The following is a 21,668-nucleotide window of genomic DNA, read 5'->3' as shown; positions in this document are numbered from 1 at the left end:
AACTGAAAACCAGAGATGCAATATCTCACTTGCGATTGTAATCTGAAATTTGTATTTGTTAAAGATTGTTTAATTTCAAATTGCCTCATGAAAATAAATAATTTGGTCGTTGTTATCAGTACGTACGTGGTCAAGATCTTGTCATCCATAACACACACACCGATCCATGTTCCTAACATAAATATTACTATTGTCTCTAAAACATATTCATTTGACATATATATAATTGTTTGAACGACACAACAGTACAGTCGAAAAGAGACAGAGAAGACAAAAAGGTTTCTAACTCCACCGCACCACGTTCACTCATCATGGTGAAACACATGCCCACACCTCCCTCATTATTTCTGTACGGATCTATCTCTTTCCCACAATACTTCTTTTTTGTAGTGCATGTGATGTACTAATATAGTAATTAGATTACCAATATCTCCGTTCCTTATTATATATACAATTATAATAGAAAAGTATAACATTTAGTGGAAGATGCTTTTAATTCTTTAGGCCAAAAGGAAACTGGCCGATTAGGTAGAGAAATTTAGCAGGTATGATGTATCCATCATCATTAAGCGAAAGCTATAATTTAAGTATCGTTAGGGTATATGAACATAATTTTGAAAAAGAGACATATCAACTGAAACTATGTAATAATATAATTTGCCAGCTGGGCTTGCGAACAATCCAAAAATAGTGTAAACTAGAATTCGGGACTAGTTACGTTTTAACGATGAGAAACAGATTAAGCTATCAACGTGTTGATCTTCAAACAAAAACCATCAATGAAAAAATTTAGCCAACTCTGGTGTGACGTACACAATAGTACACATGTGTGTCGCTCATGAAATTTTTAGAGCATATTTGATATGAACCACTCCTCTTTTATTTTATAACTACGTAGATATAGACTAGAGATCAACTTTCCACAAAAATGTAATTATCTAACTATTTTTTTTCAACTAGTCGAAATAGTGCTATATTTTACTATGAAAAAAATCAAATGAATGGATTACGTACCGACTACATTTATCCTCGTAAACCTAATTGGATGATAAAATTTCTGATCATTTTCTGATTATTAAAGAATTTCTAGGATATTGTAGAGATCTATCTCTTCAATGTTCAATAATTAGATATGATCTTCGTTAGTTTTATGCTTCCCTTCTGTTCTCCACGTCACACATGTGCTTATACTATGTCAAGTCGTAACTTGCGTTCTTTTTTCTTTTTCGTTTTCCCTTTTTTTTGGGCAAGTGTAACTTGTGTTCATCTCAACACCTCAAGGCTCAAGCACCTTGCTCTCTCCTTTTTCAGTTCACCCTAAACCAGTTTCAAATTCACTGCACCAAGAGATTGACGCATTAATCCGTATCGTCTATTCTTTAATCATTATCTATAAGACTATAAGTTATAGTCTATAACTAATTATAATCATATCTCTTTAACCTTCAAACATCACATACTCGCTTTAACAAAACTGTGATTATCAAATGACAAATGTAATTAAATACTATCATTTTTACAATAAATATATTCTAAAAAGCAATAATAACGTGGGTTAGAATCTAATTACCAATTATAATCGTCTCTTTTTTCTTTAACCGTTCTCTTTAACAGCCAAAAAACTCTCATAATCACCTTGACAAAAACTGTGATTACCTACCAATCAAACCATAACTATTTTATTGGTATTGCAAGCACTTATTATTTTATTAACCGAAAAAATACTTTTTTGATTTCACAAAAATATTTTTAAACCAAATCTCAATTTTAATTTTATTATTTTAGTTTACTAATTAGAAAAACAAATCTTATTAGTCTATTGATAAAGGACATAATAAATTTTCTATACTTTTAATATATTCGACAATGGTTAAAATATTTTATTTTTGTGTACAGAAATAGAAATAGTATATATATTAAAACTTAAAAATATCATTTGATCCACACAAAAAAAAAGCAATTTAAAGATATAAGACAAAAAGAAACAATTTAAAAATAAAAATGAAGACGACCGACCGTTTCACCGCTCCTTTTGATATCCCTCACTTATTTTTATTTTTTGCTCTAATGAATACACAAAACAAATCAAGGAAAAAAAAAAAACTCACCGAAGCTGAAGACGAAACATCACCAAATCTTCCTCTTCTGCAACTGTCTCCATCTATACGTACTAAATTATTCATTTCTCTCTACATATATAATATTACAAAGAAAGTGATTCAACATTACACATGTACCTTTCTGTAATTTCAAACTTTCAAGAATGATCACCATGGTTGATGACACAAGATCACTGATCCAAACCAGGTTTTAGTTGTGAATTTTCGCTTTTACAACTTCTTCATATGTTTCTTAATGTTTTTTTCTCCTCTGTAGTTTTGTATTATACAGCTTTTGATTCGGAAGACAATTATGATGATGAGTAGCAGCAGTAGCAGTAGTAATGGTAGTAGTAGTTATACAAGATGCGTTAAAACTCCATCATCTACAAATACTAACATTGTGAGTGAGGAATCTCAATCGTTTTGATCTCTCTGTTTTTTTTATTAATGATGATATTTTCCTCTTGGTGTTCTTCAATTGTTAATTTTATAACAAAATTGTAAATCTAGATTTTGTATTTTTTTCCACTGATCTTGAAAGCGATTTTTTAAAAAGTGTAGTTCTTGAGGTTTTTCTGTAGAAACTTATGTAATCTCCTTGGACTTTTTCATTTTTTTATATTAAAGAGTGTTTAAGATCCATTAACTAGGCTGTGATATTGATCTGACTATGAGCTGAATGATGCAGGGGAAGAAACTGAAAGGTTGTGAAAATGGTGTTGTAAATCGAAAGGCGTTAAATCGAGAGAAGATAATTACTCTGCAAGAAGATGTAACGGCTTTTTCGAGTTCATGTCTTTAGGTTTGCTCAATATACAGCTTGAAGAAATTTATAAGACTGGATGGTATTTTGTTTAAAGGTTGAAAAGTTGAGAAAGAAGCTGAGACTTGAAGAAAACATTCACCGAGCAATGGAAAGAGCATTTAGTAGGCCTCTTGGAGCACTTCCCCGTCTTCCTCCGTTTCTACCTCCATCGGTTTGTAACTGAAAAACATAGCTCAGTGAATTTATTTTCCCTCTAAATCTTGTCTAAAATTGGGATTTTTTTTTGGTAATTCATGTAGGTTTTGGAGTTACTTGCGGAAGTGGCTGTTTTGGAAGAGGAATTGGTTCGGTTAGAAGAACATATTGTGCATTGTAGACAAGAATTGTATCAAGAAGCAGTTTTTACATCTTCATCGATAGAGAATTTAAAATGCTCTCCTGCATTTCCTAAGCATTGGCAGACCAAATCCAAGTCAGCTTCCACTAGTGCTAGAGAATCAGAATCACCTCTTTCACGGGCACCTTGTTCTGTTTCAGGTGAGCTTATAGGGTTCTAGGTCAGGTTTCTTGATGTGATTTAGACTAATATATGATGCTAGTGTTCCCTTTTTAGTGTGTAGGAAGGGTAAAGAAAACAAGTTGAGTGCTACTTCTATCAAAACACCGATGAAGAAAACGACTATTGCTCATACACAACTGAATAAGAGTTTAGAAGCTCAAAAACTAAAGGTACATACATAGTAATACTTTTTATCTTTTCATTTGGTTTTCTTGAATTGTAGATTTAATCATTAGTTCACTTACATAATTATAGCAGGATAGTCATAGATGTCGCAAAACAAATGCAGAGCGGAGCTCTCATGGTGGCGGTGATGAACCAAATAAAATTTCCGAGGATTTGGTTAAATGTCTGTCTAACATTTTCATGAGAATGAGCTCAATAAAGAGATCCATGGTTACAAAATCTCAAGAAAACGATAAAGATACGGCATTCAGGGATCCTTATGGAATTTGCTCTAGTTTTAGAAGAAGGGATATTGGTCGATATAAGAATTTCAGTGATGTTGAAGAAGCCTCACTTAACCAAAACAGAACGTCAAGTTCCTCTTTGTTTCTCATCCGCCAACTGAAGTAAGCGCGGTTTGAAAAATCCTACTTGCTAAAATGAAAGTTTATTTTCTTGATTTGTGTATCCATCAATTCTTTTTTTTTTTTTTTGAAATTTTTCAGACGATTGCTTGGAAGACTTTCTTTAGTCAACATGCAGAAACTTAATCAACAAGAGAAGTTAGCTTTCTGGATAAACATTTATAACAGCTGCATGATGAATGTAAGCACTAAGCAATATCTATGTAGTAATAGATATATTCCTGTCTTTGGTTTATTAACTTGTGTTACAATGAAAACATTAGGGTTTCCTTGAACATGGAATACCGGAGAGCCCTGATATGGTGACATTAATGCAAAAGGTAAGTCTATGATATTAAAAATCTCTGCATGTAAAAGATACATAGAAAATTATTATCAGTGTTTCTAATTGAGATGGCCCCTTGTGCTTGCAGGCGACTATAAATGTAGGAGGCCACTTTCTCAATGCAATCACGATCGAACACTTCATCCTCCGCTTACCGCATCACTCAAAATATGTAAGCTATTCGTTCGTTGGTCCCTTTCCTTTCTCTAGAGTTGTCATGATCATCTATCAATGACTTTACTTTACATTTTTCGCTTGATTTATCAGATTTCTCCAAAGGGTTCAAAGAAAAATGAAATGGCAGTGAGAAGTAAATTTGGATTGGAATTGTCAGAGCCACTTGTAACATTTGCTCTCTCATGTGGTAGCTGGTCCTCACCCGCGGTAAGTACATGTTCATATCATATCAATATACTTAGGTCTTGTTTGTTTGTTTTGCATTTGTGTTTAAAGTTGGTGTGTTCTTTTTCCAAATGAACCCACAACTTTTAGTATTTTGTTTTATCAAAATACGAAAATATGAAATATTTTTCACTTATGAACGCAAACTTACTCTTAGAAAATGAGGTCTTATTCTCTCCTAAATAGTCATGGTTCCAAAACTAATTGATGGGTTGCAACCTCATGAAGGTACGGGTGTACACTGCGAGTAAAGTAGAGGAGGAGTTGGAGGTGGCGAAAAGAGAGTACCTAGAAGCATCGGTGGGGATATCGGTGGTGAAAATAGGGATACCAAAGCTGATGGATTGGTATAGTCATGACTTTGCAAAGGACATTGAATCATTGCTTGATTGGATTTTCCTTCAGTTGCCTACTGAGTTGGGTAAAGATGCTCTCAACTGTGTTGAACAAGGGATGTCTCAGTCCCCTTCTTCTACTCTTGTCCATATTATCCCTTATGACTTCACTTTTAGATATCTTTTTTCCATCTGAAAATGTTTTTTTTTTCCTAAGGGGGGTTGTTTTCTTTCTTTTAATTTTTTCTCTGAGGTTCAAATAGGTTTTGTTTACACTTTTACATCAACAGAAAAATGTAGATAAATAAGGAAAAATCGAACCTATATTGTGTTCGAGTTAGTTTGGTGTTTGTTTTCCAACACACATCAATTTCAAAGCTGATTAGGTATATGGCGAGAAATGAAAAAGTATTTAGATAAATGATTATTCCTAGAGTTTGTAAGTAGGAAAAAAAAAGCACCAACCAATATATGAGTGAAAATGTAACATATTATGTTCTAAATAAACATGAAAATATATTCATTTGGTAATTATATACATTGATAAATCAATATATATCACGTTAAATAATTATGTAATACTACAAGATAAAAGATAACATAATTATGTGGCCAAAGTAACCATCTATTTCAAATTTCAATCAAATAGATGTCTCTACTTAAATACGTAATATAATTTTTTCATTAAAATATTTTAAATAATTCTTATTTGTATTTGTATTTTTCTTGTATTTGTTTTAGTTTTTTTTCTTTTTGGGGGCAAAAGTCCCTTTCTTAAGTGATGAAAAATGTTGGGCTTCATTTATCACTGGGTCTCATACCGTCGCACATCTCGCATGCCCTAGTCAAAACGGCCCTGCTTATTATGGCCGTTCTGTTTTTCTTCCGCATGAGCCAAATTCCAAACTGTTGAACATGTAATTCGATTCCCGTTTTGCCATATTACATTTTAAATAAACTTCATTTTGCCTAGTTAATCTTAGATTTTCTAATTTAGAATGAAAAATGTACATAAGTAGTGACTACAAAAAATACATGTAAATTAGTGAACCATGCATATATTGTATATTTGTATGTTAGATAACCTGAACTAGATTAACATATACCTAGAACACTATTATAAACTAATAAGCTACAAATCATCATTCGCATGTCATTTAATTTTCTAAATAATTCATTCATTATTATCTAGACAAGTGTTTTTCCTTTCAAACTTTTTTCTAGCCTTTTCATTAGAGTGGTTACGTATGAAAAGGATGATCAACATTCAAGACCATAGTCATAGCCTAATGGTATGGCCCATAGGGAACCTCTAATCCACAATTTATGTTTCCTTCATTAATAATGCTCAATGGAAAAGTTCACCTTTTAGAAAAAAAGATTTAACTTATTTTTCATAGAAATTATATTTCTAACGAAATATTTTATCACCATTAATTATTATTGAAAAAATAAAAGTGTAACAACAGTTAATGAGACCTGAGAAAGTAAATACTAAGCTCTGTGCCCTGACCACTACCTTCAGGGTTGATCATATACAATGCTTCAGAGTCTTTAGAGCCAATCACTCTATCGAATCGAGCTCTCATGTAAGTCATTTCTCCTTCTGTCTCTTGATCATATTGGTTCTTACATGGTAAAACTCCAGCCCCCATGGAAACACCTCTCAATGCATCAATCACATACATCTCCTCCTCACTCATGTTCTTTCTCCTTATCGAATACCCGATTTTCCGTCCGTTACAGTAAATCCCCCACACGTACTCCTCCAACACCTTCTTCCTCGACGTCTTTGTCTCGCTTTCCAAAGCAATCCTAACAGTTTCCGAGGCCATCTCCTTTTGCAGCGCCGAAGTCAGCATCGGGAGCTCGATGATGAAAATTGGCAGGCAATGAGGATCTTCTTGTATAGCAAGAAAGACTCTTCCTTTGCGAAACCCGAATATTGTTCCCGTTGTTGCGTAGTCTTTAAGTAAGGGTCTTCGATGCCCTCGACTCAACAAGTTCACCATCTTGCAACCAGATGATAGCATTGGTATGAGCTTGAACATTTTAAGCACCCCACCACCGATGCTTCCAGAAGATTTCTTCGAGCTTTTAGAGTCCATGGAGGTACCCGTGTGCCGCAAGAGCGAGAGCAAGGCCGAGCTATCCATATTGAAGAAGGGGTTAGATCGGATCGGCATAGTTTTTACTTGTTTTTCCTTCTACTCACCTTTTCTTGTTGTTCTTATTGTGTGTTTTGTGGATGAATATAAAGAGAAAGCATATATATAAAAGATATATGGAGGGGAGGTGGGGGTCTAGTACTAAGTTAGGAAGATGGTTTGTCATTTGGTTTGGGAATCTTTGAAGAAAAATAATTAGAGGAACCAAATTGGGTTTCGGAGACATGTGTGAAGATAAAAAGGAGAAACCACTATACCTCATTGTTTCTTTTTCTGGTTTATGATTAAGACAAGTATTTATAACCAAGCCATACATTACCATCTAGTTATCGAATGTTTGTACGTTAACATCAAAAATTTGATGTCATTGAAGTTATGAGGACATTAAGAACATAACTTGATTTTCGAATAAACCAATCAAAATGACCCGTTTTTTTTTTTTTTTTTTTTTGTTGCAAATGTTATATCATTTTATAAATTAGACTTTTAACTAATAACATATTTTAAATTTCGATATAAAATTGTATTCATGCATTGTTACAAGCAAGGCGTCTGATATAGTATTCTTAGAACAACAATATTATATAAATGTTACAAGAATATTGTAATTTCATATTCATGCATTTTTGATAACTTGGACAAGTTTTGTTTAAGACATTCACTAGCAACATAATTTATGAAAAATGAGAATTTACTGATTACTAATTTTTAATGAGAAAGGTTGCATAATAAGTAGTTTCAACTAAGAGCATTCCCATTGAAGCACCCTAATTAAGGATTCCTTAGAATTTTTTATTACTAAATTTTGAGTAAATGAAGGTTTAGAGTTTTTGTTAAATCTTTATGTTTTTTATTGTATAGAAAGTGACAGACTTTCCGGCACCTCTTGTATAGAAAGTGACAAACTTGAAACTCTTATTAGAGGCCAATTCAGAAGCTATGCCTTTGAGCAGAGCTTGACAACCACCCAAGATCGAGAACGGGTGGACCAATCTATCAGCAGATTCTCATCGTCGCTGAGAAAACATGAGACGATGAAGAACATAATTCGTCAAAGTTGAGCTTCGGAGAAAACAATAGAAGAGAGAGGAGAACATCGCGAGTGAAAGAAAAAAAAAACACGAGAAAAGAAAAAAAAAACATGTTTTGTTTAATATGTCATCCAATGAAATAATGCCACGTCAGCGCACCTTACACACTCAAAAACACCTTAAACAAGGTTCGCACCTTCGTTAATTACACAATTCTTATTTAACTTTTTGCTTCTTTTCATTGGAATTCTCTTAAGAAACTTGCAAAGTCCGTGCAATGGACATGCTCTCATATACACCACCATTTCCAAGTTTAACATTAATTTATATTTAGTTCATACATATGTTTTTTTATGGTTTGTAATAGTGTTATCGGTACATTACCATCGAGATTTAAAGCTCCATAATGCATGTTGTTGATAGCATATATAAATACGATGTACTTGTATTTTTCGTTTTCATGTGTGAAATCACTCTCAAGATAAAGATAATGATACACATTCAATGAAAAGAGGGTTATAACTTTTAACCAAAAGAGTGTAATAACTTAGCAAAAGAGGTCTACTCAGGTCAAGCTAATGAAAACGATGGTAACGAATGAAAGATGGATGTGACCACTGACCATATGTCTATTTTTTTTATTTTTTTAATAAGGGAATATGTCTTATTTTAAATTATAGAAATTAACGCTTTTGTTAATGATATATGATAGTGGAAGAGAGGGAGAGGAGACCACACACCCTAAACGTTCATGGGTGGGGGATGGGTCATCATTAAGAGAACCAAACCAACATGTGTATACTACTGTTATTCACTTATTTGAGAAATTTCATCGACACTTTCGTGAACAAGCACAAGTTTTGACATAAAAGTATTTTTCCAAAAAAAATCTTCTTGTCATAATATTAAATTTCATAATCAATTACTAGATAACGACTCTTTTTGGTGGCATTTTTAGATTTTACCATTTTGCCGAAAATATTTTAGATTTGCTATTTTCTTATAAAAACAATTTAACATATTATGTTTGGTTTTATTTGGTTCCATTTTTTTCAGATTATAATATTTTTATTAAGTTATATTTTATAAAACATTTCTCAAATGGCAAAAAATGGTAAATCTAAATTAGTTTAAGCAAAATGGCAAATGTTAAGAATAATTTGGTGACACTCATTTGTTAAAGCAGATCATGGATAATCCTGGTAAAAGATCATGATATCAGAAACACTCGATTTTTAGGCTAACCCGTGGATCTTTTTTCCATATATGCTCACTCTTTATATGTTTATGTCTTAGTGTGAAGGGAAGTGTTAGTGAAGTAAAATCTCACATCGTAAGATGCTCGTGCATGAACATATGAAGAGTAAGCATATATAGAAACAACATTTACGAAGTAGTCTAACAATCGGGTGATTTTGATACTATAACAAATTTAGATTTAACATGGACTTTCAACTTAAAACCAATATATAATGAATAGATTGACCCTAACAGTTCCAACTTCCGATATGAAATTTTACTTCACTAACACTTTTCCTCACGATCAAACAGGAACATCTTAAGCGTATAACTTTACTTCACTAACATATTAGTTAACAAAAGAGAAAAAAAAAAAAAGTTTCCTCCTAAAATGAGTCTAACAGTCGAGTAAGTCTATTCACAAATTTTCTAATATTCTTAAAACATGACATCATTTTGACTAGCGAATGATTTACAGTTTTTATATGACCATAAACTATTGTTTATATATGCCAAAACATTATTCTACTTAAAAGAAAATCTTATTCATCTAATTAAACTACTTTCACTAAGTTTTTACAACCCTATATGAAAGATAAGCCAAAGGCCCTCGAAAGAGAAAGGTTTGATTCACGAAAAGCACCTTTGAAATAAATAAAATATTATTTTGTTAGTTCTTATGAGATGTTGAAAAACGAAGGCAAAATGAAAAAAGAAAAGGAACGGTGGTTTGGCAAAAGGCATGTGCAAATGTCTCTATAAAATTTCAATAAAGTAATCACTAATGATTGTGTGGAGAGTCATCTTTACGAATTCTTTCTATCTTTCTTTCAATTTTATCCATTTTTCTTTTTTGATAATAACGTCAAGTATGGGCACCAACTTATCAAAACTTACTTACCTTTTTTATTGGGGCCTCACTACCGATGAGGACGACCACAATTTGTTATTAGTTGCAAATGAGACACTTGTACTAATCCAAATCACTTCATTGCATATGTTTTCTTTTTGAAGTCTCCATATATTAGTTGTATCAAGAACTTGTTAATTTCAAACACTAATCTAAGATCATAAAACCAAAAACAAAAGAAAAACCCCAAAACAACAAGTACATTAGATCAACATGGAATAGACATTTAAGGATAAAAATTCTTAGAAATACTTAGAGAATCTATGTGTGAAAAACACTCTATTGTGCTGAAACCATAAAACCACCAATTAGAAACACAAAATCAAGTACCAAATTTTCAGCTTACGATCTTATCACGAATCAAAAGAACGATTAACAGTGATTGATACAAGTGTATTACGCATTAAAAACCATCGGTGTGGAGGAAACCATGTCACGGCAAAAAAATATTTGAGGTATCTCACTTGCAAGATTTCACGCTCTCCCTCTCACTTTTACCTTGTTTTTTTGTTACTAGGTCTAAGGCAATTATAACTTAGAGAGATAATAACAAAAGTTGAATAGCGACATTTAACTTGTTGACTGATCTGGATTATTGGGCCGAGTCACGCAAAGATCATTCTTGTTAGTTCCCAAAGATATCTCCAAACATGGCTGAGAGATCTCCAATTCTCTACATTATCATTGGCCTTTGATGAAAATCTAGATCATTCTTGTTAGTTCCAAAGTTCATGCTATATAGTATATAGTTTTGTCTATTCAATACAGGTAAAAAGTTGGCTCAAAGTTAAATGTGCCATTAAGATACAGAGAAAGTGCTGTAAAAGTATCAACCACCAAAGCACAAAGGAACAAAGAAACAGAAATATCTAAAAGAACAGACATTTTCAAAAACAGAGTTATGTTCAGTTTTCAATCTTCTCCACCTGAGGCCTTTTGCTCATTTACATTTTCTAGTCAATATATTCCACCTGAGGACTGCCAAAAAATGTATCTTAGAAATAGTGTGGACGACGAATCCATCAGAAATGATAAAAGGAAACATATATCTTACCTGTACGAAATTGCACCCAGAGGAGAAGATTTTAGTTTGATATGTTCAATACCTGAACAAGTTAAAACAACTTTAGATCGCTTAAAGGTAAACAATCTTGGAACTTCAGTTTCTCATGACACTATCTTCTCTTAATAGCTATCCTAAAAGCACTGTTTTTATCAAGTTCGAAGAAGAAACGATACCTGTCACATTCTTGAGGAGGATGGATGATAATCCTCGTATATCCAGGAATTTTTTTCCGAAGAATCAGGAGTTAAGATGTCTTTCAGCCACTCGAAACGAACAATCATCTCTTCCAAGTCCAAGACAGCAGCTTCGATAGACTCTGAATCCATGATGTTCAACTGAAGAGCTTCATCGCTTTTCAACTTTTCTGTCGGTCTCTGCTTTTCTTCTTCTTTAGGTTCGGCTCCTCTCTGCTTTTCTTCTTCCATAGATTCAGCTTCACTCACTTGATCTAACATAAGAACACAACGCAAACATTCATTTTCCACATAAATCAAACTATCAAGACAAACAAAAGGAGCTAACAGCTCAAACATTGGGGGGAAATAGCATTGACGTACAATAAAAAAATCTAACCTTCATTTAACTGTTTCATTAGCTTAGCACATTGCCTCTTTTCCCCATCCTACAAGAAAGATGGATGGTAAAACAAGATAAGCAACCAAAACAGTAAAGTTCCGAGTATATATAAGGTATACTTTGCATCACTAACATACCAATTTGGATCGCTTACACTTATGTAAGGTGTAACTTATAACTGACATTTAATCAACAAGATTTTAGCCGTGCACAAAGAAACAACAAGACAACTTTAGGGTCTTAATAAAAGAGAATCTGCCCTGACTAAATACGTTTTTTGTAACACTTCGACTTTTATCTAGTAATCGGTGTTAACGTAAGAAAGAAAGAACGATTTAAACAAAGCTTTCTCTTAACACAAGTCTCTCTTAGAGAATTAGGTTAATTGTTGGAAGTTGGTTTCTCATCAAGCAAAGAAGACCTTTATATAAGCCACCCGATACATGTTGTAAAAAGGAAATATCAAAACCTAATGTAAAAATGAAAACTCTCAAAAACAATCTAATGCTTAAAAAGGAAAAACACACCAAAAACCCTTGTCACGTATCAGTTTTATTTGCAAGCTTAAATAATTTGTTTCATTCATCCATCTGTTCTCAAATACTAACCTTAGAAAAAGGTACAGTCCAACCATCTTCAAGTGACCATTCCAATGATGGTCGCAAATCCTTAGACTGAGCCTCATAGCTACTCCCTTCGCCATATGGTGGAGCCAACAATTCAATCTGCGATATATACCATTAAGAAACACACACTCAGTTTTTACTTCAAAGTTCAAAAGCATCCATCTAATGCCACAAAATAAAACCTTAAATGTAACTTATGCAAGAAAATGAGCATAAACACATATGTAACAATTGAAGTAACAAAGACACTATGAAACGCCTCGTCGAGAGATCATGTAAAACTGAGTATAAAATGAAACATAGAATACAAAACAACAAGATAGAGTAGCAGTTACCTGTACTGATTCATTTTCTTTCACTTCCAGAACAGTCCCAGACCAATAACAATAGGCTTCCCACCAATCAACCAAATCACCAACCTTCCAAGAACCATGAACAACAAGAGCTTCTTCTAGACCGCCATCGACTTCATTTTCACGACATTGTGGCGGATATACAGGTCGAATCATCAAGCATTTCTCGTTTCCGCCTTCGAGTTGTTGAAATACTTTTGTTGAATGTATCCCTGTGGCACTCAAAAACGTTAAGAGATTTACAAATAAGCATATAACAATGGTGAAAATTAAAAGTACCTTCTCCTGGATAATCAATATACTCAACATCAAAGAATAATGCTTTCCTTTTCTGAAATATCTTCAGAATCTGATAATAATGATGGTTTAACATCAATTTCGATTGCAAATGCAGAAATTAAGATTAAGCAGCAATGGAGATTTAGAGTACCTTGCAACGAAACCAAGCACCACGAAAACCCAATTCAAAAGATTTCAATTCTACAGTTTGACCAACTTCAAATGGTAGATTCATTTCACTCATTTTTTTGTCAAAACTGTGAACTGCAGCATGTATTCGGTTCAAAGCAAAACAGAATTGTAATCTCAGCTTCATATAATGTCAATATCTCATCGATTACACTAGTCTAAACCCAGAAACTTGTCGAGAATGACCTCAAATCAGCATATCGAGAACTCGAAGAAATATATCAAATCAGCTCAAATTAGTTTGTGGAGAACTCGAAGAACTCTTCCAAAGGTTCGTCGTGTGGTCGAGATGAAGATTGGATTTAGGGTCTCGACATCGAGAGAGTCTCTCGTGTTGTGAATTTGGTAGATTCTGGTAATTGATAAACCCTAAGCTGAAACGACGTAGTTTTCGTTTAGTGAAACAAAACTAATTAATCAGGCTACCCGTTTTAACATTCGTTGCTTGTCCTAAACGAGAATGATGAACAGTAGATAAATGAAGACACACTCTTGAAGATTTCAGCTCGATTTGGGGATAAGGAAACTTTTGTTTTTGCAACATAGATTTCATTTCTGCATTTAGACAAAAAAAAAAAAAAAAAAAAAAAAAATTCGTTTCTGCTCTAAGATTGGGCTAGGCCCATTACAGAAGATGATAAGACCTTCTTGGCATGGGAATCTACTAAATTGTTTTGCAAACGAGGAATAAAAACACATCTAAAAACGGTAAAAGAAGAGGATAGATCAAAGATATCAAAGTGAATTCCATGGAGCTCCTTGAATTGAGTCTCCGAATTGATGGTTTTGACGAGTTGTGAAGAGTTAGTAGCAAAGGTAAGATGGTTGAAACCGAGTTGGCGAACTTGTTTTATGGCAAAGAGAAGCGCCAAGGCTTCCGCTTGTAGAGGAGAATTGACATACTCCGCATAGCCGGTTCCACCATAAAATCTTGATCCATGTTGGTTTTTGAGGATCTATCCAAAACCTGCACGATGATCATCCTTCCAGGTTGCATCAGTATTATAGATAAGAGTTTGAGAATAAGTAAACTTATTGTTATAATTTAATAATAAAAATAATCTGAATAAATGTCTTTCGCTTTTTTTTTGGTAGTTTTTATTAAAATATTTTCAGTTATATTTTTGTGGTTGTATCTTTTTATAATATTTATTGTTATGTTTTGAACAGTTATTTTGTTCAACTAAGTTCGTATCATTTTGCATCTCAAATTCTGAATAGCTGCCTTTTTTTATCACAATATTTCTTTCAAGTATTTAGAGTTGTATATTTTTATCGCATCTTTACATTAAATTATATACGATTATTTTTTTCTGACAGTTATATTAATTTAAATACAGTCATATCTTTTCAGTTTACGGTTTATCTTTTTATCATTGAGTTATATTTGTTCAACTACAATTATAATTTTTTTAGTTTGCGGTTGTTTCTTTATAGTTGCATCTATTCATTTAAAGTAACGTCTCTTTATTATATATTTTCTGCTTTTTTCACAACTTTTCGTATGAATAAAGTAGTTTATTTAAATGTTCGTGAGTTTTGAACTCTATATATTTGTCCTTCTTCCTAAATAGTTCTCATATTTTTGTTCCTTCACACCGATTATTTATGATGAATCCAAATTTTTTTTTTTGTAAAATGGATCTAAATTCTTTACTTTCGAAGTTATTTTAAATATACATCATTTTAATATGAAAGAAATTTCTCTAATTCTTAGTCTAACTAAAATTTTTTGGAATCTAATAACAAAACAATCTCAAGTATCTTTTGAACTTCTCAACGGTTACGTTTTTTATCGCAACTTTCGCTCAATTATTTACGGTCATTGTTTTACGGTAGTGTTTTTTTGTCGTATATTTTCGTTATTTACGGGTTTTTTGGACAGTTATATTTGTTCAACTACAGTCGTATCTTTTCTGTTTTGACCGGTTGCATTTTTCACAAAGGAACCAAAAAAGTTTCATAAAATTTATTTTTAATTGTTATAGAGTTTAAATATTATTATTATAAACTTTTTATAGAATGTAAATATTATGAATACTTTAAATATTTTAAATATTTATAATGTTTAAACTTCTTATAAATTCTTATAAAGTTAAACTATTTATATTATTTGAATGTCATTCAGGTTTTAATATTATAAATATTTAAGACGTTTATAAAGTTTAACAAACTTAAAATAGTTATAACAGTTAACTTTTAGTACCTCTATTTTAAATTATATGATGTTTTACTTAAAAGCTAACAATTTAAGACAATTATTTATTTCGTTAAAAATATCTTTTAATACTTGATTTAGCAAACTCAACTAATGATATGCAAGATTGCATGATAGAAATAATCATAACTCATAAGTCATAAGATACCAAATCATTTATAAATTGCATAGAAAGTTGTATAACATCATATATAATGAAACAAAATAAAATCTCTAAAACATCCTATTGAGACATAAACCGGTTTAATCGGGTTCGTTCAATTTGATAAACACCGATGATTCGATTCTAAGGGAAGAAGATCTCTCTCTACTACGACAAGCTCAACTCTTTCGTTTTCGAGAAACCAATTCCAAAGATCATCCTAAACAATTCGAAACCACAACAATGTTCAACAACAACAGTGTCTCGATCTCAGTATCTGACGACGAATCTAACGATTTGAATCGGATCCGAGCTCGTACCCGACGAAAGCGGAAGAAAGTGAGTCACAGAACCAGCTACGAGCTTCCTCGTCATGTTCTAAGGCTTTTTGTGAGATACTGGGTCGTCTTAGTTTTTCTTCTCGCTGTTGGGTTGCTTGTATTTGAATCAACGAGGATCGGATTCAAATCTAGTGACTTGAAGAAACCAGATTTGAATGGGAAAGAGAGTCCTAGTAAGAAAAATGAAGGAAATTTGAATCGATTGGATCCTACTACCAAAGTTATTGGTGGTGTTAGACAACGTAAGCTTGATTAATTTGTGAAGTTGTACAAAAAGGATCTGAATTTTGAGATGATTATGTACGAATTGGCTTATGTGGAAAAAGAGTGTTACTTTAATTTGCTATTGGTTTGTGAAAACTTGGGTATTGTTTGGTTTTATTCGTTCTCTGATGTGGAATGATAAGTTGATAGTTCAAGTGTGTGTGGATTGTGGAAAAAGGACCTGAATGTTGAGATGATTATGTATGAATAGGCCATGAATGTGGAAAAAGAGAGTGTCTTTAATTTGCTATTGATTGGTTAAAACTTGGGTATTGTGTGGTTTTATTTGTTTTGTGTCGTGGAATGGTTATTGATAGTTCAAATGTGTTTGGATTGTGGAAAGAGGATCGGAATTTTGAGCTGATTATGCCGGAATAGGCCATGAATGTGGGAAAAGAGAGTTGCTTTAATTTGTTATTGATTGGTTAAAACTTTGGTATTGTTTGATTTTATGTGTTTTATGTTGTGGAATGGTTAAGTTAATAGTTCAAGTGTGTATGGATTGTGGAAAAAGGATCTGAATTTTTGAGCTGTTTTTATGTCTGAATGTGGGAAAAAAGAGACATCTGTGATAAAATTTGAGTATTGTTGTGTTTTATGAGTTGTGTGTGTTGTGGAAGGATATGTTGATATTGAAAGTATTGTATGGATTGTGGTAGGTTGTTTGAAGCTTTTACCACCTGAGGAGCTTGAGCATCTTGATATCTTAGAGCGTAAAGATTCAGGCTCTCCGGTTAAGAGAGTTGTGTATCTAACTGATACGGATGTGTCGGTGGGAGAAATGAGAGGTGTTCGTGGTAATGGGACGCGGTTTAATTTATTCACGGGGAACCAGACTTTTGCTGAGAGAGAAAATAGTTTTCAGGTCATGATTTGGTAACTCTACAAGGCTTAAGAACTTGAGTTTCCTATAATTTTAGGAATTTTTTATATGGATCTTGAACTGAGTATTGGCTTTATTGCATCAGGTAAGGGAAACAGTTTCTTTGCATTGTGGGTTTTTCAATGAAAATGGGGGATTTAGGATTTCGGATAAGGATAAGAAGTTTATGACATCATGTGAAGTAGTGGTCTCGACGTGTGCGTTTGGTGGTGGAGATAACCTTTATGAACCTATTGGAATGTCTAAGACATCAAGTCAAAAGGTTGGTCACTCTGATTTTCTCCTGTCCACTGTTTCTCTTGCATATCGAGTACGGAGTTTGAACAAATCGTGATTCTCTCTCTGCTGCATCCAATCCTGAATGAGTTTTTTGGATGCAGGTTTGCTATGTTGCGTTTTGGGATGAAGTTACTCTTACAACACAAGAAGCAGAGGGTCATAAGATCGATGAGAATGATCACATTGGAAAGTGGCGTATTGTGATTGTAAAGGATCTTCCTTTTACAGACCAAAGGCTTAATGGGAAGATCCCAAAGGTACTACTCATCTACTTCAGAGGCACATGTGATGATTTGTACTGCACGTAGCAATCTTATTCGCTGGGTGTTAAACGTTTCTGATTATGCGTTCATGGTACTGTGTAAAATGTTTCCATTACAACCAAATTTAACCTTCTTTGGTTTTCATTTTGTGCTGTGTAAAATGGTATGTGCTCGATTTGAATTAGCTCACTGTTGTCTTTTTTTTTTCCTTACATCTTTTAATCTTGTTTAAATATGGTTGGAGTCACAATATTTGAGTTTCCGTTTTGCTTTCAAGCACATGTATGTCTGATATAAGATGCTTCATAATGATACTAATGAATCTACATGCTGTCAGATGTTGGCCCATCGCCTTTTCCCAGATGCCAAGTACTCGATTTGGGTAGACTCAAAATCCCAGTTTAGAAGAGACCCACTTGGTGTACTAGATGCTCTTCTTTGGCGAACAAACTCGGTGCTTGCAATTTCAGAACATGGAGCTCGAAGCAGTGTATACGACGAGGCAAACGCTGTCATCAAGAAACACAAAGCTACACCCGAAGAAGTTGAAGTGCAGATAAATCAATACCGACATGACAAATTACCCGAAGATAAAAGATTCAACGGGAAAAAAGGTAAATTTCTTTATACCATAAGTGTTGTACCAAAGCTCCTAAACTTTGATGATGGAAGTAATTTTTGGCTGTTTTACTTTCTTACAGCTTTATCTGAAGCCTCTGTGATTGTAAGGGAACACACTCCATTGACAAATCTATTCATGTGCCTCTGGTTCAATGAAGTTGTCCGCTTCACTTCGCGTGATCAATTGAGTTTCCCATACGTTCTTTGGCGTTTGAAAGTTCTCAAGAACATCAACATGTTCCCTGTCTGTACACGTAAAGATCTCGTCAATAGCATAGGCCATGTACGCAAGGCTAAACCGTTAGTTACCCTATGAATTTACTGTAAGCTTCCAATTCATTGGTTATTTTAGAATCTTTTTTGTATTTAGCGTGTAGACATAAAAACAGAACTGACATGTTTTAAACTGAAACCGAACTAAACCTGATCAGAATAAAAATAACAGCTTGAGGACAAAAGAAGGTAGTGGTTTAGTTATGTTGTGGAAGTAGTAGTTATACCAAAATCACTAATCTAACTTTAAAACCAAAGAGGTTTGTTGAAAGAACAGTTAGAAACTCCTCTTTGTCTCTCTTCTTCTTCTTCTCCGATCATGTTAACTAGAATCATCTTCCTCATCGCTGTCGCCACTGCTTTCATTATTGTCCTTCTACTCGCTTTGTTGTCACCTGTTCCTGATTACGACCCGCCGGGATCATTCTTCTCCTTCTCCCTCTATGTTCAACAAACCCACACCCCATCTTCCTCCTACTCCTCTCGCCGGTCCAGCCAGCACATGGTCCAACCTCACGGCAGAGGAGGAGGAAAAGGAGCATTGATTTTCCGACGCACGCTCACGGAAGGACCCGAGAATAATTCAAGGATCGTAGGCAAAGCTGAGGGGTTCATAATCCCGCATGAAGACTTCGCTAACTCGGATTTTAACGTGATATACTTGACGTTGGAGACGCCTGAGTACACGGGGAGTGTTAGCATTAGGAGCCGAGACATGACACATAAATTGAAAGAGGTTATGGAGGTAGTGGGAGGGACAGGAGCTTTCGCCTTTGCTCGCGGAATCGCCATGTTTAATGAGATTGATGATCATGAGGAAGAAGCTGTAACCACTTACCGTGTTAAGCTTCTACTTAGATTTCCACATACTTCTCACGTAGATCCACAATGATGAACTCTTTTCTAATACAATACATATATTTTTGTAAAAATAAAATAAAATATGTTATTTACAGATTTACTACATATGTTCAAAAAAAGTCTAAAAGCGACAAACAATTTTTGGTTTCACTTTGTTCCCATTTAGGCGTGACAAGTTATTTCTCGTCACCGTCGTAATATATCAAGTTTCTTTCAAGTCGTAGTCAATGTCATTACTTTTTCTTTTAACATCTTACTTTACTAAGTTGAATCAGGAATTACATAATTATTATCGATGAGCATGAATACACAACCAATATTTACTTATTTAGAACACACGAGATAATCGAAAAAGTGAAATTAAACGTCTTTTTCTTTCGTATGTAAGAGTTACGATAATAAACTATCAAATATGTTATTTCCTTTGGTCGTTTTCGTCGTCAATCTGAGTAATCTCTCTGTTTGGCTATCATCTTTTTGATGAAACTCCATTTAAAATTTCGAAACCCATTGGTTACGACCCATTTGTTATATCGAAAACCATACAAACTCAATGTCAATACTATGTGCCCAAAAACACACACACACATATATATATATATATATATATATATATCATGTTGTTTACGGAAATAGATCGATTTTAGCTAAGCTTTATATATATGTTTTTAGACAGGCTAGCCCTTACGAAAGAAAACACTATTTGTAGGTTCTGTTCAAAAATTATATCAACGATAATACGTAATGTTTAAAAAATTATTGGTAGAACTTTTTATAAATAAAAAAAAAAAACACTTAGAGACCCCAATATTTTAGATTTTACTTTAAAGAAATTCAACTTTTGTGTGTCGGGGCTCTGTTCCCAACATAATGTTTTAAGCTTCATTTCTTCTATGACTCATTTGCTGTTGATCAAACAGTTAAGAAAACTGGTAAGCTTTACCAAAAAAGTACAATGGTGATATATATTTGGTTAGTTTGACCAGTGAGAATGCATTTTATCACATTTATGTAAACCACTCAACAAAGAACCTCTAGCAAGCGTCGGACAAGAAGTTTAAGATTACTAAGGCCAGAATTAATTACTACCTTGTTCACATGTTGTATGATCATCGTAGCATAATGTCTTAGAACAAACAGATCAGCTACATGTTAAGCTCTACGACCAAAATGTTGAAGGGCTCGAGGCTAATGTAGTTTGGTGTCTCTTATGAAAAAGCTACTCCACAGAGGCTTCAAATATTATCTTTTAAGCACAAGACACATGCGATTAAAGTAGCATTGAGGACTTCGTGATTGTGATTACTTCCATGTAACGCCCTCGATGCAAATTAAAAATGTTGTTTTCATCAATAGCCACTCCTAACTCGGAAGTGTTTAGTTATGACAATCAAAAACTTAAGAGAATTTTCTGTGTATTCCAATATGTTATGAGGTTTATTCAAAGAGAAGGAGACCTAAGTATTTTCTTTCCAACAAGGCAAAAAACAGGTAAACGCTTGAGACAAATATTATCATGTTTGTCCAAAAATAGTGAGTATCATGTGAATAATTTAGAAGCTAGATATGTTCGTCAATAAACAATAAAATGCGCTAGGATACAAAACGAACGCTTGGGACGTGTTTTAGGTACAAAACTTCAAAAAAATCTTTATCGAGACAGATTTCCAGATAAAATACACATACCATTTTAACAACGTGTGTGTTTATACAAAAATAACAAAATATTAATTTTACGATTTGAAGATATATATTGTCAGAAGGGGAAAAGAAAAAAACAAAACAAAAAGATACAAAACAGAGTAACAAACTCTATAAAATATGATAATATAATACATAATTGGGAAAATGACTAAACATTATCTCTGCCTTTTGGAACTCATCAATAATTATATATTTTTTTATTTCTCATAAAAGTCAAAACTATCAATTCTTAAATTCATTCTAATTCACTCAACTTTTTTTTATAAAAAAATATCTATATTAAGTTCTCGATATTATTTACTT

General features: G+C 33.3%; 5 protein-coding genes and 1 pseudogene across 12 annotated transcripts; 3 read left to right on the top strand and 3 right to left on the bottom strand.

Annotated features, from left to right (window-relative positions):
• Positions 1–2,012: 2,012 nt before the first annotated feature.
• On the top strand, positions 2,013–5,529 carry AT5G42690 (transcription factor, putative (Protein of unknown function, DUF547)). 5 transcript variants are annotated; one of them, NM_001085225.2, is made up of 12 exons: positions 2,013–2,307; positions 2,377–2,502; positions 2,791–2,874; positions 2,963–3,079; positions 3,168–3,405; positions 3,482–3,597; positions 3,683–3,999; positions 4,099–4,198; positions 4,281–4,337; positions 4,431–4,514; positions 4,610–4,726; positions 4,973–5,529. In NM_001085225.2, the coding sequence occupies exons 2-12, from the start codon at positions 2,413–2,415 to the stop codon at positions 5,273–5,275; spliced, it is 1,623 nt and encodes a 540-aa protein (NP_001078694.1). In that variant the 5' UTR covers positions 2,013–2,307; positions 2,377–2,412; the 3' UTR covers positions 5,276–5,529. The 5 variants fall into 5 exon arrangements, with proteins under 5 accessions (NP_001078694.1, NP_001331168.1, NP_199083.2 ...); NM_123633.3 differs by having other exon boundaries at positions 2,067–2,307; positions 3,686–3,999; positions 4,973–5,477; NM_001344457.1 differs by having other exon boundaries at positions 2,013–2,502.
• Positions 5,530–6,333: 804 nt separating this feature from the next.
• AT5G42680 (MIZU-KUSSEI-like protein (Protein of unknown function, DUF617)) lies at positions 6,334–7,807 on the bottom strand. Of its 2 annotated transcripts, NM_001203523.1 has the most exons (2): positions 7,675–7,807; positions 6,489–7,286 (listed from the first exon to the last, which is right to left on the bottom strand). In NM_001203523.1, the coding sequence occupies exon 2, from the start codon at positions 7,263–7,265 to the stop codon at positions 6,549–6,551; it is 717 nt and encodes a 238-aa protein (NP_001190452.1). In that variant the 5' UTR covers positions 7,266–7,286; positions 7,675–7,807; the 3' UTR covers positions 6,489–6,548. The 2 variants fall into 2 exon arrangements, with proteins under 2 accessions (NP_199082.1, NP_001190452.1); NM_123632.5 differs by lacking the exon at positions 7,675–7,807 and having other exon boundaries at positions 6,334–7,576.
• Positions 7,808–7,999: 192 nt separating this feature from the next.
• AT5G42677 lies at positions 8,000–8,268 on the bottom strand (annotated as a pseudogene). The gene has a single exon.
• Positions 8,269–11,143: 2,875 nt separating this feature from the next.
• Positions 11,144–14,050, bottom strand: AT5G42670 (Agenet domain-containing protein). Its single transcript, NM_001344456.1, has 8 exons — positions 13,479–14,050; positions 13,328–13,397; positions 13,031–13,260; positions 12,678–12,794; positions 12,067–12,115; positions 11,667–11,941; positions 11,482–11,533; positions 11,144–11,405 (listed from the first exon to the last, which is right to left on the bottom strand). The coding sequence occupies exons 1-6, from the start codon at positions 13,641–13,643 to the stop codon at positions 11,670–11,672; spliced, it is 903 nt and encodes a 300-aa protein (NP_001318732.1). The 5' UTR covers positions 13,644–14,050; the 3' UTR covers positions 11,144–11,405; positions 11,482–11,533; positions 11,667–11,669.
• Positions 14,051–15,801: 1,751 nt separating this feature from the next.
• On the top strand, positions 15,802–18,981 carry AT5G42660 (DNA-directed RNA polymerase subunit beta (DUF616)). The gene is made up of 6 exons (NM_123630.5): positions 15,802–16,459; positions 17,141–17,346; positions 17,450–17,626; positions 17,745–17,900; positions 18,244–18,520; positions 18,608–18,981. The coding sequence occupies exons 1-6, from the start codon at positions 16,120–16,122 to the stop codon at positions 18,841–18,843; spliced, it is 1,392 nt and encodes a 463-aa protein (NP_568609.2). The 5' UTR covers positions 15,802–16,119; the 3' UTR covers positions 18,844–18,981.
• Positions 18,982–19,008: 27 nt separating this feature from the next.
• On the top strand, positions 19,009–19,878 carry AT5G42655 (Disease resistance-responsive (dirigent-like protein) family protein; the record flags this gene model as incomplete). 2 transcript variants are annotated; one of them, NM_001344455.1, is made up of 1 exon in its annotated part: positions 19,009–19,878. In NM_001344455.1, the coding sequence occupies exon 1, from the start codon at positions 19,120–19,122 to the stop codon at positions 19,690–19,692; it is 573 nt and encodes a 190-aa protein (NP_001331349.1). In that variant the 5' UTR covers positions 19,009–19,119. The 2 variants fall into 2 exon arrangements, with proteins under 2 accessions (NP_001331349.1, NP_680380.1); NM_148075.2 differs by having other exon boundaries at positions 19,263–19,692.
• Positions 19,879–21,668: the final 1,790 nt, after the last annotated feature.

This window comes from Arabidopsis thaliana, chromosome 5 (assembly GCF_000001735.4).
Source record: "Arabidopsis thaliana chromosome 5, partial sequence".
NCBI lineage: Eukaryota > Viridiplantae > Streptophyta > Magnoliopsida > Brassicales > Brassicaceae > Arabidopsis > Arabidopsis thaliana.
The sequence above is the reverse complement of the archived record's forward strand: the minus strand, read 5'-3'. Positions and strand labels throughout refer to the sequence as shown.

Bases quoted from the DNA above. Each gene is read 5' to 3' on its own strand.
- AT5G42680 (NM_001203523.1), bottom strand. From the start codon at position 7,265: ATGCCGATCCGATCTAACCCCTTCTTCAATATGGATAGCTCGGCCTTG.
- AT5G42690 (NM_001085225.2), top strand. From the start codon at position 2,413: ATGATGATGAGTAGCAGCAGTAGCAGTAGTAATGGTAGTAGTAGTTAT. The intron at 4,338-4,430 runs GTAAGTCTATGA...TTGTGCTTGCAG, and splicing joins TGGTGACATTAATGCAAAAG to GCGACTATAAATGTAGGAGG. The intron at 4,515-4,609 runs GTAAGCTATTCG...TTGATTTATCAG, and splicing joins TACCGCATCACTCAAAATAT to ATTTCTCCAAAGGGTTCAAA.
- AT5G42660 (NM_123630.5), top strand. From the start codon at position 16,120: ATGTTCAACAACAACAGTGTCTCGATCTCAGTATCTGACGACGAATCT. The intron at 17,347-17,449 runs GTCATGATTTGG...TTATTGCATCAG, and splicing joins AGAGAGAAAATAGTTTTCAG to GTAAGGGAAACAGTTTCTTT. The intron at 17,627-17,744 runs GTTGGTCACTCT...TTTTGGATGCAG, and splicing joins CTAAGACATCAAGTCAAAAG to GTTTGCTATGTTGCGTTTTG.
- AT5G42670 (NM_001344456.1), bottom strand. From the start codon at position 13,643: ATGAAGCTGAGATTACAATTCTGTTTTGCTTTGAACCGAATACATGCT. The intron at 13,261-13,327 runs GTACTTTTAATT...TGAGTGCCACAG, and splicing joins TATTGATTATCCAGGAGAAG to GGATACATTCAACAAAAGTA. The intron at 12,795-13,030 runs GTAACTGCTACT...TATATATCGCAG, and splicing joins AAGAAAATGAATCAGTACAG to ATTGAATTGTTGGCTCCACC.